At 56.5% G+C, this 17,779-nt stretch overlaps 1 protein-coding gene across 1 annotated transcript; it reads left to right on the top strand.

Annotated features, from left to right (window-relative positions):
* The first annotated feature begins 2,052 nt into the window (after positions 1–2,052).
* RFLNA (refilin A) lies at positions 2,053–17,318 on the top strand. Its single transcript, XM_055550470.1, has 3 exons — positions 2,053–2,638; positions 13,820–13,929; positions 15,680–17,318. Exons 1-3 carry the CDS (start codon positions 2,432–2,434, stop codon positions 16,011–16,013), a joined length of 651 nt encoding a protein of 216 aa, XP_055406445.1. The 5' UTR covers positions 2,053–2,431; the 3' UTR covers positions 16,014–17,318.
* The last annotated feature ends 461 nt before the right edge of the window (positions 17,319–17,779 follow it).

The following is a 17,779-nucleotide window of genomic DNA, read 5'->3' as shown; positions in this document are numbered from 1 at the left end:
GGGCAGCAGACTGCCCATGATCTTCCTGGTTGATATGGAAATGGGCTGTAAATTCATGATAACGTGTCGCTCTATGCACCACCCCCCACCCCACCACACACACACACTCGAAGCTACCCTGCCCTTCTGTGACTTCCTGGAATGAACCTCATTCTCACTATTGATAGCACCTTTGTCCTTGGTGTCCCCCACCTGGAAGGCTGATTCTCTTCCTCCAGCTCATGTGTGGTTATTCAGGACTCATCTTAAAATATCACCTTCTCAGAGTCAACTTCCATCAGCACCCCAGCAAGAAACTGTCCCACTGATGGTTCTTGCTGGCAGTTCCTTGTTAATTTCCTCCCTGAACCTCACAGTGTTGCTTCCCCCACTCATCAGACTGGGCACCCCAGAGCTGGGCTACCTTGCTTGTGGGTAGTTCTGAGGTTGAGCCAGGGCTGGAGACACAGTGGGGGCTTGATTAATCCTCATGGGATGAACATGCTTGAAGGTGGTGCCTTCAGTCTAGGGCTGTCTGAAGAGCAGACACCAACCAAAGAGAAACTAAACCAGTGTATCTGTCCACACTCTCACACCTTCCCTGCCAATTCTGTTCCCTTAGCTAGAATATGAGCCTCTCCCACAGTCCTTTGGTTCTTTCAAAGCAACCTGAAGGTACCCCTGGGTTCCCTGCTTTCAGAATGGAAGGTTGGATCACATGGAGGTGTTGTGGAGTGGCTGAGTGGGTGGGAGCTGAAAAGGTAAGGATCCCTTTTATCAGTCATCTGAAGTCCCCACTTTCAGAATGGAAGGCTGGCTCATCTGGGGATGGTGTGGAAGTGTCTGTGTGGGTAGATGGGTGGGTGGGAGCTGGAAATGTAAGGACCCCTTTGTCAGTCACCTGAAGAAAGAAAAGCAAGTGCCTTTTCCCTTCCAAGGAAGGAAAACAGGGGAAAGACGGGTGAGACCTTTGTCAGTGAGCAAGAACCTGCTTGGAAGAAACTAAAGTGAAAGTGAAGTCGCTCAGTTGTGTCCGACTCTTTGCGATCCCATGGACTGTAGCCCAGTAGGCTCCTCTGTCCATGGGATTCTCCAGGCAAGAACACTGGAGTGGGTAGCCATTTCCTTCTCCAGGAGATCTTCCCAACCCAGGGATCAAACCCAGGTCTTCCGCATTGCAGGCAGACGCTTTGACCTCTGAGCCACCAGGGAAGCCCAGGAAGAAACTAGGCACCCAGCAAAATGCTGGAGGATTCAGGACATATTTCTAATCTCACGGTCACCTCCCGCAGCCGCATTTTCACTTAGTGCTGTCCACCCGCAAAGGCCCAGTGCGTTGGCCTCGGATGATCGATAATGCAGACGAAAGTACCCCTGGCTACTGGTTCCTATCTTAGAAGGTCAACAGAGGGGTGGACAGTCGCGTTGGAAAGAGAGGAGCCAAGGAACAGGTCTTGAAGCCTGGTGAGCGTTTAAGCATCTTGTTTTCGTCCCTTCCGTTGTAAGTTACAGACTTTCTAAAACAGAAATCTCTGAAGATTCTTTTATTGGGGCTTTAGTGAGCGGGAGGAAGCCTCGAATGGTCACATCAGACACGACTACTACTACAGCTGTTGCTTAAGAGGCTTGAGGACCCCACGAATCACCCCCTAGTGCTGCCACTGGGGTGTTTATTCCGGAGGCTTGTAGGGCTTCTCAGGTGGCTCAGATGGTAAAGAATCTACCTGCAATGCAGCAGACCCGGGTTCAATCCCCGGGTTGGGAAGATCTGCTGGAGCTGGGGTGGCAACCCACTCCAGTATCCTTGCCTGGAGAATCCCCATGGACAGAGGAGCCTGGCTGGCTATAGTCCACGGGGTCGCAAAAAGTCAGACGCGACTGAGCGACTAAAACACACATAACGTCGAGCTGTGCTGTCCCCCGGGCGCGGGCTGGTGGAGGCGCCGGCCGGGGCGGTTGCCCACCGCGGAGGAGGCCGGAGGCGGGGTGGGCCGGGAGGAGGAGAGAGGAGGGAGGAGGAGGCGCCTAGAAAAGGAGGCGCGGCCGGGAAGGTGCGGAGAGGGCCTCGCGGCGGCGTGTGCCTCGGGCTGGGCCGGGCCGCGGGCGGTGGAGCGCAGAGACGAGGCCGGGCCCGGCGTGGCTGGAGCGCGGCCAGCGGCGGCGGGCGGGCGGCAGGCCCGGCGTGGCAGCGCCGCGGCGGCCGCCCCGAGAGCGCAGAGCCGGGCGCCCGACCGCCGGCCCCTCCTGGACGCGGCGCGCACGGCCCGGCCGGTCGGGGAACCCGGGGGCTCTGGGAGCCCCGGGGCCTGACGCGCCGCCTCTAGGCTCTGCCTGCAGGTCCCGGGCGCGCGCAGCCCTCGCCCCGCCGCCGCCGCCCGCCCGCCCCGGGCCCCGGAGCGCGGTGGAGGAGCCCCCCGAGGAGCCGGGGGCCTGCGCCCCGCGCCCCCCAGACATGGTGGGCCACCTGCATCTGCAGGGCATGGAGGAGAGCCTCAAGGAGAAGAGCCGGGAGGGCGTGCTGGACAGCCCCGACTCTGGGCTACCCCCCAGCCCCAGCCCCAGCCCGCCCTTCTACTCGTTGGCGCCTGGCATCCTCGACGCCCGCGCTGGGGGCGCCGGCGCCTCTTCCGAGGCCCCCGGACCCGGCGAGGCCAGAGCGGTAAGCACGCACCTTCGGGCAGAAAGGGGGTCAGTGCCCGCCCCCCTCACCCCCCAAGGAGACGGGGTACTTCAGGAGCCGGGCCTGGGTTCATCCCGGCATCCCCCCAGCCAAGAAGGTGTCCCAAGTGACAGCCATGCTCCCCAGGTGGGGATCGAGGCGCCTAGGTGGGGGTGGGCCAGCCTGGTCCCTGCAGACCTCTCCCTGGCTGCCGACCTCTCTAGGGAGTCTTACTGTCAGCAGTAAAAGAACAGAGGGTGAGGACCATCTGAAATTCTCTAAGAGGTTGTCTTCCCAGAGGTGAGCTGGAACCCCAGGCTGCAGCAATGGACCCAGGTTCCCTGTTTACTCTTCCCCTTGTGCTGCCAACGTGAAAGCCTTTTTTTTTTTTTTTAACCAAACCCAGACAGGAACCCTTCCTCCTCGGGATTTTGAGGGATGTTGACGTGGAGTTGAGGCGGTGCCTGGGGAAGGCTGGAACCCCAGGTCCGGAGGCGCAAGAGTTTTACCTCTTGCCAGAGGCGATGGGACCTTCAGGTGGATTGCCGGGGTCTGCCCGCTTGGTGGCTGGGCTGAGACTGGGTTCCCCCCACCCCACCCCTTCCCCGGCAGGCGGGAGCCAAGCGGGCGGGATCGGGTGCTTTCTGATTTGAGGAATGATAAACTGAGATCCGGAGGCTGCTCCCAGGCCCAGTGGCATCTCCCCATTCTTGCAGCTCTCTGCACGCTTTAACGGGTGTACTAGCAGGACTCCAGCCTGGCACCACTTTCCTGGGGCCCCCGGCAGTGCTTGGTCCCTCACAAGGCAGTAAATGCATCCTGCTCATTGGAAAATCTCCCCAGAACCGAAAGGAATGGTTATCCCGCCTCCTGCCTACAGACAGGAATGTCACTGGTGTCTCCCTTGTTCTCTGCTCCGGTGGGTCCCAAACTTAAGAGCGCATGGGAATCTCTGGGAGATTAAAAAAAAAAAATTCCCATACCCACCTTGTACTTCCAGACATTCTCATTTGATTTATTAGACGCTGCAAACTGGACATCAGGATTTTTAAAACCTCCCCAGGCGATCCCAGTGCAGCAAAGTTTGGGAAACCCCTGTCTTAGACCGAAATTACGTGTTGAATTTGAACTTTGCTCTCTCTTTGTGGGTGAGGGGGTGGGAGAGGCGTTCCGGACTTCCAGGGATCGATAGGTGTGACCCCGGCTGTTGGCAGTAAAACTGATCCTGTTATCCAAACGCGCCAACTTTCCTGCACAAGTGTCTCAGACTTGGCACTGTTGAATGGGGGTTATTTGGGCTGCTCGCGATGGGACTCAGTTCCTCTGGTGTCCCACACAGTGGGGCTTGGAGGATAGGGGCGGAGAACCAGGCTTCCCCTTTACTCTTTGGGTCACCCAGAATTTGCCTTGTAGAAGGTTTTCTGGATGCTTTTCCTGCCAGCCAGGGGCAGCCACAGGAACAGAGCACCCGGCTTACTTGTCTTGGCTGTCCTGGTTGATTTTATTTTTCCCTCTTGCTAACTAGATGCCAGATATGGAACTGAGCTGTGTCTCTAATCTTTTTAATTTGGCTTGAGGGCAAGACCTGGGGGTTTGTGTGCACAGGTAATGATATCTGCATTTAGACAGCCTTCCCGTGAGCTAAGAACTGTCCTAAAGCTCTTTACTTCTGCCAACTCATTTCATTTTCATGATATCCCTATGAAGTATGTAGGTGCTCTTGTTAGATCCATTTTCCAGAGGGGGAGACTGAGGCACAGAGAGGTCAGTGACTTTGCTGGATTAGAACCCAGGAAATTGGGCTTCAGAGTATCTACGCTTAAACCTTGCATTATCATACTTTTCATTGTGTGGCTAATTAACTATCTGCGTGGGTTTTAAAATTTTATTAAAAAAATTTTTTTAAACATACTTTATTTTTTGTTTAATTTTTTATTGGAGTAGAGTTGATTGGGGGGCTTCCTAGATGGCGCCAGTGGTAAAGAACCCACCTGCCAATACAGGAGACATAAGAGATGTGGGTTTGATCCCTGGGCTGGGAAGATCCCTTGGAGGAGGAAATGGCAACCCGCTCTGGTATACTTGCCTGGAGAATCCCAGGGACAGAGGAGCCTGGTGGGCTACAGTCCACAGGGTCACAAAGAGTCGGACACGACCGAAGTGACTTAGCACGCACACACACATGCACTGAGAATGCTTCCCGGGAGCAGATGTAGGCAAAAATACCAGCTGCCAATCTTGCACAAATGGACAGAAAGTTCTCCTGCGTTTTGGAGCTGATGGTTTCAAATGCCCAGGAAGAGGCTGGCTGCACGCAGGGCTGGGTTTGCTTTGGCACCCCGTGTGGGCCTAGGGTTCAGCCTGGGGTAGACACCTCTGTTCTGACACCCTGTTCCTGGCACTGCCCTCCCGGTCAACATTGGTGACACACGCCCCAGCGGGTGGACGGGGGTGGGGTGAGCTGCAGTTCTGTCCCCACCCCCAGGTCACTGAGGTCCTCACAGGCTTGTCACCGTATTTATTATGCTGGACGTGCATGTTAAATTTGCTCACCCTCTACAAAGAGGTCCCCTCTCCCCCTACTTTTTTGTAAATAAGTTAAACTTACCATCTGGACAGTACTCCATGGATGTAGGGTAACTGGCTGGCTGCAACACTGCCCCCCAAGACCTAAAAGGTGCTGGGGACCAGGCTGGGTGTGAGTGAACCCCCAACCCCCACCCTATCTTGACCATAGGTTTTTTCTTTTTTCTTGCCCACTTTTTGAAGCAAGGGTGGTAATGTTTCTAGTAATTCTCAAGCCAAAGGAAGATCTGGGAATCATTCCACCAATGCTTACTGAGCACCTACTGTATGTCATGCAGTTTTGGGGCTCGTGGGTGACACAGTGGTGAACAAGATGTTCAAAGGTGGTCCCTGCCGCCATGAAACTGGCATTCTAGTGGGAGAGACAGTCACCAACTTAAATACGTGATACAACGCTAGACCGACTGTTAAGTGCCCTTAAAGAGCTGGGTGCGAGTGGACAGGGTGGTCAGGAAAGTGACAGTTAATGGAAACCAGAAAAATGAGAGTGGCCCTCATGGTCATAGGCCTGAAACATGTGTCAGTCCAAGGGAATGGCCAGTGCAAAGGCCCTGAGGCAGGAGCAAGCAGGCATGGTGGAGTTGCTGCAGTGAGGCCAGCCAAGGCCATTACAGGGACTTGTACACCCAGCTGAGGCCAGAAAGTAAAATTCCATTTGGTCTTTTAAAAAGGGACTTGTGGCTGTTTTATTTTCATTTTTTGAGAGCCTCATGAGTTCCCAGACTCCCCCAAATTTAGAAACCCAAATCAGAGACTTGACTGAGAGGAGCCCGTGTGGAACGGCTCTGTGGAGGGTGGAAGGAGGTCTTATCTCCATGCTGTGGGGCCCTGCTCAGCTGCAGGACACCAGGCCAGTCAAGGCCGCCTGCCGGGCCAGCCAGGCTCTGCCTGTCAGCTGCATTCATCCTTCGAATATTTAAGCCAGGCCCGCTGAGGGATACAGCCAGAAACAGGACAGAAGTCGTCTGTACCACCTTCAAGCTCCCAGGCCCTGGACCGCCAGCTCCCGTGTACTTCCTCCCCAGCTACCTGTCCTGCCTGGAAGGAGCTGGGGGACTTTGGGGGCATCGTTGGGGAGAGGCTTATGTTGCCAGGAGGGCTGAGTGAGTGTGTGTGGCAGGCACCCACCCCTCCAAGTTAACCTGGACAGTTCGGGCAACTAGCCCTGTCCCTCTTTACCGCCCTTAGGGGGAGTGCAGATGGCATTGGGATCTCAAGTCATGATCTCTGGGTGCCCACTGGAGGGGACCGCCACCATGGGGTGGGGGAGATGAGAGCTTACCACCTGTGGCAGATGAAGGGCTCACCCCCCTGTGACCAGAGGTGGTGGTCTGAGCTGTTGCCCCTCAGATATGGATGTGGATTCTCCAGCAGCCAGTGTTCTGGGTCCCATCACCCCCATCTCATCTCCAGGGGTCTGTTTATACATCGAGTGTATGCCTGAGTGGCCCGCTGGAGAATTTCCCGAAGGATGAGGTTCTGGTTTCCTGGACCTGGATTCTGAGGGCACCCCTTGGGGCCAGATCCAGGTAGAATTAGTGATGGGGAGTGGGCTGTCTTTGCCCCATCCTTGAAAATTTCCTGGGGCTGCTGCCCAGCTCTTGGAAATCTTGGTCACAGCCACCTCTTAGGATCTTGGCTGTGTCCCCCAGAGTCCTCCACCCCAGGACGCTTGGATTTTCTCATTTCTCTGTTTCTGGCCTGTGTTAATGAAACCAAGGATGAAGGCAGAGAGGGAAGGAAGTTAGGAATTTAGGCAGTTAGGGCCCAGGATTGGGAAGGATGTATGGACAAATGAATGGATGGATGGATGGACAGATGGGAGGATGGGCAGATGAATGCATATGTGGAGAGAAGGCTGGATGGACAAATGGATGGATGAATGGATAAATGGACAGATGCGTGGATAAATGGACAGTGGATAATAGATGGATGGATGGACATGCGGATGGATGGGTGGATGGATAGATGGATGAATGGGACGAACAGACAAGTGGATGGACAAATGAAGAGAAAAATGGAAGGTTAGGTGTATGGCAGACTGTGAAGACAAGGTCAGCCTCCTGGCCCCCTAGCAGGCCCACAGGTGTGTCCCTGACCAGCACAGTTGCCTGAGCAGGGTCGGGGAAGAGAACCAGGTGTGTCAGGCCATGGAGGGAGGAGCCTGTGTGAAGGAAGAAAGGCTGTGAGGAGCCAGAAACCCTGGCTGCTCCTTTCAGCCCCCATCTGCTTAATCCTGGACACAGCGGCCTCCAGCGGAAACCCAGCGACCTCTCTGACAGCCCTGCTTCTCTGTGAAAGGCTCACCTGTCTGAGAAGCTCCACCTGGAGCCTTAGTGTGAAAAGAAGACAAATAGGCCCTCGCCCTGCTAGGTGCTCTGGGGTGAGGGAGCGATCAGGAGCCACCATCCTGGGAAAGTGGCACCCGGCGGAGGGGCACCCGGAGATGGGTCTGTCCTTTTCGCCCTTGGGACTCCTGGCCTCCCTGTCGGGGGAGGGATATTAGTACAAAGAGGCCACAAGTCTGAGACCCAGGTGTCAGCAGGTCCACCATCCCTCCAGAGGTTCTAGGGAAGAACCCATTCGGGTGCCTGTCCCAGCTTCTGGTGGTGCCCGCCAGCCTCGGTGTGCCTCGGCTTGTAGACACACGCCCCCATCCCCATGTGACCTTCTTCCCTCTGTATATCCCGTGTCCAAAGCTCCCTCTTTTTATAAGGACCCCAGCCGTATTGAATCAGGCCCCACCCCCACCCAGTGGGACCTCATCTTAACTTGATCTTCCTTACTTAAAGACCCTATTTCCAAGGAGGGTCACACCCCCAGGTCCCAGCAAGTAAGATGTGAACATACTTTTGTGGGGGCTTCCCTGGTGGCTCAGATAAACAATCTGCCTGCAATGCAGGAGACCAGGGTTCAATTCCTGGGTTGGGAAGATCTTCTCGAGAAGGGAATGGCAACCCACTCCAATATTCTTGCCTGGAGAATTCCATGGACAGAGGAGCCTGGTGGGCTACATACAGTCCATGGGGTCGCTGAGAGTCGGACAGGACTGAGTGACTCACACACACACACATATACCTTTGTGGGGGTCACAAGCCAACCCAGCACCCTTCTGTGGCTTGGGCCTCTCTGGTCACTTGTCTTGGGGAGCAGGCCTGTCCTTCAGCCCCGCCTCCGACCTGTGGTCTATGGCTTTGCTCAGGTTCACTCTCTGAGTGTCAGCCCCTGGACCATTTGGGGTCCCCTTGGCCCCCCAGCCTGGCCCCGCTCACCTCCTCTGTTGTTCCATGTTGGGCACCTAGCCTTTGGGAGCTGCCTGCCCCCGCTGCAGCCCAGAATTGACCACCAATCCCCAAGGCCTTTCATAAAAAGGATGAGGATTCTTGGGGCATAAATAATCCCTTCTTGAATCGCTTTCCTCATGGGTGAAGGCTAACGTCCACTTTAGCCCACCATGGGAGCTTTTGGTCTCAACTCCCCAAACATGCTGAAGATCATCAGTTTAATTCTGATCACAGTAGAAACCATGGCCACCAGTTAGGTCAGCAGCCTTGAGAAGGTCCATTTCAGCCCTCACAAAGGTTCCCCATGGCTTTGATGAGGATGCCCCGCCCCCACGCCAGTGTGGGGTCTCCCTGGACCCTTCCTCCTGCCACTCACTCTCCACTGATGGGGGCTTGATACCCCCTGACTGAGCAGAAAGTTTCATGGGACACACATGGCTCTAGCCACCTTCCATGCAGTGGCAGGTGAGGGACCACCGTGGGTCACCCAGGCTGGGGACAAACGCCCCTCTGCTGTCCCTAGTTGTCCCTGCCAGCCAGGCTGGGAGCCCCAGTCAGGCTGGGCTGTCACCACACGGCATGGAGGTCTCACAGCCCAGCAGCGCTTATCTTTCATTGCTGTCCTGTGGGCCGTGCTGTGTACAGCAGCCAGAGACAGGGAGCGCTCCAGACGCCCACGTGTATTTTTACTTCCAGTATTGATCCTCACACGTGAATCACTGGGTGAGGCGGGTGGGGCCTGGTGGGCAGAGGGCAGCCGCGACTCACTGCTCTCTGGGTCCTGCTTTCTCTGAAGTCCTCCCTGGTCCCCACGCAGATGCCCTGCCTGCCCAGGAGACCAGGGAGCCAGGCCAGCCCCCTCCCCAGGCCAGAACGGGGCTCTTCTGGTCCCCAGAAGGATTTGAGGGCTGGTCCAACTGTGTTACCATCCTAGGGTGGAGGGCGTGGTGTCTGGGAGATGAGGATCCAGCCTTCAGCCTCTCCACTCCTCTGCCCCGGAGACTCAGCTGCTTTTCCTCTGGCCCTGCCCCCCAGGGCTTCAAGGGGCCCCGAGGACACTAGCCAGCCTGCACCTGGGCACCCCGGACTGTGGGCTTCACAAATGGCATGATCCCATTGTACAGAAGGACAAACTGAGGCATGGTGAGCAGGTTCCCTGAGCGCAGGTGTCTCTCAGTGGGTCCTCTTCATAGTGGAGCAAGCACCTGGGCCTTTAGGGGAACAAGCTGGCCTATGGCTGCCCCCGGGGTTGGGGAGTGGTGAGGGGAGCAGGGTGCCTGGGAGTGTTCTTCACTCCACGTGGCCTGGGCCAGGCGAGCATGTGCAGCAACAGAAGTGGTCCCTTGGGCCCATGTGCCCCAACCCTTTCCACAGCCCGCCCTCACCCTGGTGGCTCCCATGGGGGTGTCCGGGGGCTGGAGGTGGGGAATTGGGTGAGCTGCTTTTGCAGGGTCGGCGGCTTGCCTTCCTGGCCCGCCACTGTAGCTGCAAGACTGAGCCCCGAGCTTCTGGGGCCAGGCAGGCAGCTGTGGGGCACCTAGGAGCTGCACGGGTCCCTGGAGCCCTGCGAGGGTGGCCTTCAGCTGTCCTATGGCCCAGGTCCCTGGATGCCAGCCTCCGTCTGGGTTTTCAGTAGCTTCCCCCAGCTCTTATATGGCACTCCCGGGTGGGACGGATTTTAGCTGTTTTTCACCGGGGCCCTTGGGACAATGATGTGAAGTCAGCCTAGTCCCCTCTGCTGGCAGCCAGTCGGGGAGTGAAATCTGGCCAGAATAGGGCCCCAAACATGCACTCAGCTCTCATCAGGAGGCTTGAGTGAAACTGAGAGGGATGGTGGTACCTGGTTCTTCATTACCTCCCAAAGAATTACTCCCTGCTTCTGAGCTTAGGAACTGTTCTTTCGTGGGGGTCGGGTGGGGGTGGGGTGGGGGTGGGTGATGAAAACCAGTAGCAGGCTACCCCTTCCTCCCTCTACCCTTCCACCTAGAGATGCCACCGAAAACCTTAGCACCCGCATCCACGGCCCCTTGCATGCCTGCATCATCCTCTCTCCTCTTCTGTGTCCACAAGACGAATCCTGGGAGGCACTGTGATTCATCCAACCCACACAGGATCTGGCGCACAGTAGGTGTTCAGCACACAGTAGGTGCTCAGCAAACCACTGCACACATTTGGGGGAGTGCCATACTTCAGGTAGGGAATGGCTCACCACTCTAGTAGTCTTGCCTGGAGAATCCCATGAACAGAGGAGCCTGGCAGGCTACAGTCCACAGGGTCGCAGAGAGTCAGAAACGACTGAGCGACTAACATGCTCACTTTCGTACTTCAGAGAGTCTTGCAGGGAGAGAGTATGGTTTTTACGAACATCAAGTCATGGAGTTTTATAGCTGAGGTCAGTGCTGAGTTCACAGAGCCATGGAGAACACCAGAAGTTCCAAAATCTTGTCACTTTTTTTTTCTTTCTTTAAAATTTTGACTGTGCTGCATAGCTTGTGGGATCTTAGTTCCCCGACCAGGGATTGAACTGGGGCCCTCGGCAGTGAGTGTGGAATCTTAACCACTGGACCACCTGGGAATTCCCATCACTATTTTATTTTTAAACTTAAATCTCCTGAATGATGCGTGCTTGCTTCTGGCAGGTCAGAGCAGGATTGTCTCAAGCTTAAAAAGGGGGTGTGGATTGACCTCTCTCTGGAGAGGAACCCCCACCGCTGCCTCTTGACCCTTTATGAAAAGCATTCAGAATACAAGCCCACACTTACACGGAGCTTGCTCAGTGCCAGGCACAATCCCACTCATTTACACTTTGAATCCTGCAGTCCTCACTACGGCCTGTGAGGCAAGTGCTCCTGTCACCCCACTTTGGGGACCAGGAGGCTGCAACCCCGAGTGGGGAGTTGCTTGCCAGGTCACATGATATATGAGCCCCCTGTCGCTGCTCTAACAAATGGCTACACACACAGTAGCTTAAAACAACTCGGACTCGATACCTTACAGCTCCAGGGATTTCCCTGGTGGTCCAGTGGGTAAGAATCCGCCTACCAATGTGGGGGACGTGGATTCTATCCTTGGTCAGGGAACTAAGATCCCACATGCCGCCAGGCAACCAAGCCCACGCGCCACAACTAGAGAAGACTGAGTGCCACAGCGAAGAGCACGTGTGCTGAGAAAGACCCAGCACAGTCAAAAACAAACAAGTAAAATCAAAATAAATGTAAAGAATACTGTACAGCTCCAAAGGGCAGCCGTCTAAAATGGGTCTCACAGGCTATTAATGAAAGCAAGGATTTGGGCAAGGCATCCTTTCTGGGGGCTTCCCAGCTGGCGCTAGTGGTAAAGAACCTGCCTGCCAGTGCAGGAGACATAAGAGATGCAGATTCGAGCCCTGGGTTGGGAAGATTCCCTGGAGGAGGGCATGGCAACCCACTCCAGTATCCTTGCTTGGAGAATCCCCATGGACAGAGGAGTCTGGCAGGCTACAGTCTATAGGGTCGCATAGAGTCGGACACAACTGAAGCGACTGAGCACACACCCACGCATTCTTTCCAAACACTCTAGGGGGGAATCCTTGCCTTTCCCACTTTCTAGGGGCTGCCCATGTTCCTTGGCTGGTGGTCCCATCCTCCATCCTTAGGACAGCAGGGTAATGGCCTCAATCTTTCTGACTCTGACCCGCTCCCTCCCTCTTTCACTTATAAGGACCATTGTGATGATGGGGGGTGGGGTGGACACTGGATACTCCATGACAGTCTTCCCATCTCAAGATCCTTAATCACACCTACAAAGTACCTTTTTGCCTTGTAAGGTTGCACATTACCGGGAACTGGGCATTAGGACCTCACATTTTGGGAGACATTATTCTGCCTGCCACGCCCAGCAAAGGAGAGATGGGACCACCCTGAGGACAGCTGCTGGGGGCCTGTGGGGAACCCCTTGTTTGTCTAAGTCTTGGGTATTTTCTTCCTGTGGTCCTTCATCGGCCTGTGTTCTGGGGACACTGTGATCAGCTGAGGAGGTGGCTTTGGTGACCACATCCACAGACAGATAAGCAGATTAAAAGACAGGCATGGGGCTGGCTCAGGGGCTCACAAGTGTGTGGGGGAGCAGGGTGCTGCTTTGCACGTGTGAGGTCCTGCCTTTGGACAGCACGGGGTCTGAAAGGCGCCAGGCACTGGGGATAGAGTAGTCCTCTGGTCCTGAATCTTAAGGACCTCGTGGTCTGGGGGTGACAGACGCACAAAGGGGTCGCAGCAATGGAGACCAGCAGGTGGGAGCTCCAGGGACCCCACAGAGGATGTTCGGGAAGACAGGAAGCTGGTTTCTGAGTTGTCGCCTTAGACCAAGTCAGAGAGAAAGGAAAGGACGTTCCCAGTACCGAGAACAGCATAAGCCAAGGCACAGAGGCAGCCTGGGGCATGGCCAAGCTAGCGGAATATGGGCCTGGATAGGAAGCTCTGTGATCCTGTGCACGAGGGCAAGCTTGCTCTGAGCATGGGGCTGACAGGTCAGGGCTTGGGGCTACAGCGCCAGTCTTGTGGGCATTGAGAGGCAGTGGGGGAATGTGGGTGAGGGCACAGGCTCTGCAGCTAGACCACCAGCTCTGCCCCTTCCTAGCTGTGTGGCCTCAGGCAAGTTACTTGGCCACTCTGGGCTTCAGTTTTAGCATCTATACAACAGGGATACGAGTAACAGCTCCGTCCCATGAGTGAATGAATGGATACATGGGGGCCTCAGAGCAGTGCCTGGTGCAGTTCGTGCTCTAAGAGTGTCCACTGCTGTGATCCCTCATCCAGGTGAGGTCAAAGAGGACCTTGCGAAGGATTTGAATGAGGGACCCACAGCCATGTACCAAGAAGGGCTGGAAACTCTTGCCTTGATGAGCGTGGTTTTCAGCCCATCTCAGAGCTCCGTCCTGCCATGTCACCCCCGGGGGGCAGCTCGCGATGCTTGGGCTCAGGGGCTCCTTGAGAGGGTTCTCAGTTCTGCAGGGCTCTGAGCCTGGCTCTTGGGGCTCAGGTGAGCTGGGCACTGTAGAAAGAGGCCATGACCACGTCCCCTTATAGTGATGCCTGAGAACCAGGTGGTTGGTGGGGGGGAGGGGGGGCAGGCCAGTGGGTGAGTGGGCATCAGAGTGCTTGGATTCCACAGAGGGACTCTGGGGTGGGCTTCCTGATGGACCCCGCAGAAGCAGCCTTCCAGAAAAGCCAGGACTGGAAGGGTGTGGGGAGCTCCTCTTGTGTCCATCAGGGAGCTGAGGCCGTAGTGCTGAAGGGCTGCTCATGTGACCCTGCGTCCCTGGCTCTCCCCACAGCCCCCCGCCCACCCACCGAGCACCCCGGCACGAGAGATGAGGCCCAGGATGCTGCCTGTGTTCTTTGGGGAGAGCATTGAGGTGAACCCAGAACCCACACCAGAGATCCGGTGAGTGGGGCTGCTGGGCTGGGTAGGGGTGGGGTGGGGGTGGGATGGGTGGGGGGCCAGGCTGGGGGTCTCTGCAGGTTCCCCTTGCCCTAGGCAGCCCTTCTGGGTGATGCTCCCCGAGGAGGCATGGCTGTGATTTGGAGAGACTCTGCGGCCTTTACTGTCTGCACCCTCCATCTCACCGTCCCAGGCCTACATTTGGCCATTTCCACACTGACTTCACCTCCAACCTGGCTGATTGTTATTTAAAATTCTCCCCTTTATCCCCCAAGGAGCCATTGCCCGGAAGTGTATTAGGTGCCCTCCCATCACAGGGTATCTCAAGTGGCACCTGCACTGCTGAACCAAGTGACCAAAGACCTGGATGCTGGGAAAGACTGAGAGCAGGAGAGGGGGCGACAGGATGAGATGGTTGCATGGCATCACCGACTCTATGGACACGAGCTTGAGCAAACTCTGGGAGATAGTGAAGGACAGGGAAGCCTGGCGTGCTGCAGTCCGTGGGGTCACAAAGAGCCAGATACAACTGAATGACAACCCCACCCCCTCAGGTGCTTTTCTCCAGCCATCTGCCCTCCTGAGAGGGCTTCTGGGGCTCAGACTTCCAGAAGGTGCAGTCTGAGGTCCATGGGTCTGGCCCCCATATCCATGGCACGCTCAGATGGATTTGTTCACATCACTCTAGCCTGGCCAGGGATGTGGGACCCTCTGCCTCCTGCTCCTCCAGCTCTAGATATGTTCCCAGGAGACAAATGGGTCTACTTTAAAGAATTTTCTGCCCGAAAACTTATCCTTTTTAGTTTTTATTATCAGAGGCCCCTGCCAGGGTGGTTTCGGGCTGCCTGGGCTCTTGGGAGTCTGCTTCCATCCCCCCATGGATCACCTGTGGGATCCGGTGGGGAAGGAGACAGACAGGTGAAGCCCCTGCTCCCCACAGCTTTACCTTCCAGTGTGATGATGTGGGAGCAGAGCTGGGGGGTGCTGAGCAGCTGGCCACTCATGAGGGGGTCACCCCTGGAGGAGGGCATGGCAACCCACTCCAGTATTCTTCCCTGGAGAATCCCATGGACAGAGGAGCCTGGTGGGCTATACAGTCTATGGGGTCGCAAAGAGTCAGACACTACTGAGCGACTAAGCCCAGGGCAGCGCAAGGGGTTCACTCATCTGGAGGAGCCGACGCTACTCTGGGGGAACTTATTTTGATAAAATTTCAAACGTAAAGAAAGTTGCAGGAAGAGTATAGGGGACCCTGGTTGAACTGATTCCTTGTTGTTTCCATATTGCCCTGTTGGCTTGAACAGCCACACGCTCTCACTCATTCTACATAAACAAAACATTTTTTCTGACCTGTTTGAGAGGAGGATGACGACATCTTGACCTCGAACCTCTAAATAACTCCGGCTGGTGTCCTTCCTGAGAACAGGGACATCCTCTCACATAATGATGGTCCGCTTGCCAAAATCGGACCAGCTAAAGCTAAAAACACGACCACTGCCTAGTCCAATTCCGCCCATTGTCCCCAAATGTCCTTTTATAGCCTATTTTTAATCCCAGTCCAGGATCCCGCCAGGGGGACGTGTGGCATGTAGTTGGCCCGTTTTTTGAGTCTTCTCCGAGTCGGCAGGGTTCCTTCTTTGTCCTTTTGACCTTGACATTTTGCAACAGCCCAGGCTGCTCCATGTTCACCTTGCCCTCTGATCGTGATCTGACTGCCCGGCCCTGAGCTCACCCCTGTCCTCCCCTCCACCAGCTGCAATTCTGAGGTCAAGTATGCATCGGAGAAGCACTTCCGGGACAAGGTCTTCTACGCGCCGGTGCCCACGGTCACGGCCTACAGCGAGACGATCGTGGCCGCCCCCAACTGCACGTGGCGCAACTACCGCAGCCAGCTGACCCTGGAGCCGCGCCCCCGCGCCCTGCGCTTCCGCAGCACCACCATCATCTTCCCCAAGTGCGCCAGCAACTCCTTCCGCACCACCCTGCACCTCAGCCTGGGCCGGCCCCGCTGCTGGTTCACGGCCAGTGTGCAGCTGCAGCTGTGCCCGCGCCCCGGGCCCGGCCTCCTGGGCCCCACGCCGCTCTGACCCACAGCCCGGCCCGGGTGGTGGTGCCGTCGGCGGCGAACCAGGGCCATCCCTGGGGCGGCCGGAGGATGGACTCCGCTATTGGGAAGGACCCCGGGCTGTGTTTACCCTGGCCGCTGGGGCTCACCCAATAAACACATCTATTTTATCAGCACCTATTTGGGAAGGCAGCTTGGGCCTGGCTCTCGGAGGAGCAGGGGGCGGGGGCAGATAGATAGGCAGCAATGGAGAGAAGAAGGCACGTGTCCTTGGCTGTCCCTGAGGCGGGGACACCCCGAGCATCGGCAGGATGGAGGCATCCCAGCCTTGGCCGCACGGGAGGAAAGAAGGGGGCCATTCAGAAACCCGGCAGCCCTGGAGGACGCTGTTTCCAAAGCCAGCCTTTCAAATGCATGCAGCTTAACGCCCAGAGCCATAGCCCGGCAACCTCTGGCGGATGGTGGGCCAGGAGCTGGATGCCGATGCCAGGGCCAGAGTGGGCTGTGTTTGGGGAGCTGCCAGGAGGAGCCCTGCCCACGCTGTCCCGATGCCCATGCCCCAGGGCAGAGGATGGAGGGCCCAGCCCGTCTGCACTGCAGCCTTTCAGCTCCGTGTCCAGAGCCTCACCCGCAGGGCAGCCTGCCTCTGTCCGCCGACGCCTTCAGGACCAGGACTTGGGAACATCAGAGCCCTCGAGCCAGGTGCCAAGGGGAGGCGTCTAAGCTCTTGGAGATGACCACCACCACCTGCCAGCCGTCAGCTTAAAGAGATTCTGTGGGGCGCCGCTGCCCTCGCTCAGGCCTTCCCCTCCTACAGTGATGACTCGGCAATGGCCGTGCTGTAGGGCTCACTGCACACGTGCAAGGTCAGGGAGGAAGACGTGAGACCCCCATGCTCCTGGGAAGAGCCAGGCCACGTGGGGGCCAGGCCACGACCTGGGGCTGCTCGGCACCAGTGACCCAAAAGCCCCCCAACGTGGCCACAGAGATGCCCTCAGACTGGACCCTTAGGTGGGGGCTACCCCTGACATTCCCCTGGCTTCCCCCCTAAGATGGGGCTTTAGCTCCCTCACTGGGGAGAAGGGCAACTTGGAGCTCACATTCAGGAGAGGCAAGGTGACTGATGTATTTTTATATAACTATACAGACTGTGCGTGGTCTCTCCACAAAGATGCTTTCTGATTAACAAAGAAATAACTTAAGGAATGACTGATTGTCTTAATAAAATGTGCAAATTCAAAGAGGTTCCCTCTTCCGTGCTTCCAAGACCTTTGGATTCCCCGGGAGGGGGTGGTATTCACAGGCCCATGGTCCCTCCCGGCTGCTCATGGGGACAGGAAGACACTCGGAAGGGTCAGAGCCCTATGCTAGCACCCCTTTCCCCATAGACAGCTTCAGGGTGCACCAGCTCCACCTAGGAGCTAGGAAATTAATGCAGAGGCCCAGGCCCCACGCTGGGACTTGGTCTGGAGGTGATTTCAAATAAAGTCCCGGCAATCTGAATATTTGATGTTCCCATGCTTTGCCACCCGGTATGCCAGCCCTCAACACCCACAGACCCCCAGAGCCGGCTGTATCCCTGGAGAAGGGCCTGTGCTGCCTCAAAGCAGGTCTTGACTGTGTTACATCTTCTCCCCATCTGGTCCGCGTCCTTGGAGGGGCCTCTGGGGCCCCAGATTGTGAACGAGGAGGGCATTCAGCAGCCTTAGGATGGTGTCCTCTTTTGAGTAGCAGAGTGCTGGTGTCTTTGCAATGGGCTTCCCTAGTGGCTCGGGGTAAAGAATTCAC

Source organism: Bubalus kerabau, chromosome 16 (genome assembly GCF_029407905.1).
Source record: "Bubalus kerabau isolate K-KA32 ecotype Philippines breed swamp buffalo chromosome 16, PCC_UOA_SB_1v2, whole genome shotgun sequence".
Lineage (NCBI taxonomy): Eukaryota > Metazoa > Chordata > Mammalia > Artiodactyla > Bovidae > Bubalus > Bubalus kerabau.
Note: the sequence above shows the minus strand (reverse complement) of the source record. Positions and strands in the feature narration are given on the sequence as shown.

Bases quoted from the DNA above. Each gene is read 5' to 3' on its own strand.
- RFLNA (XM_055550470.1), top strand. From the start codon at position 2,432: ATGGTGGGCCACCTGCATCTGCAGGGCATGGAGGAGAGCCTCAAGGAG. The intron at 2,639-13,819 runs GTAAGCACGCAC...CTCTCCCCACAG, and splicing joins GACCCGGCGAGGCCAGAGCG to CCCCCCGCCCACCCACCGAG. The intron at 13,930-15,679 runs GTGAGTGGGGCT...CCCCTCCACCAG, and splicing joins GAACCCACACCAGAGATCCG to CTGCAATTCTGAGGTCAAGT.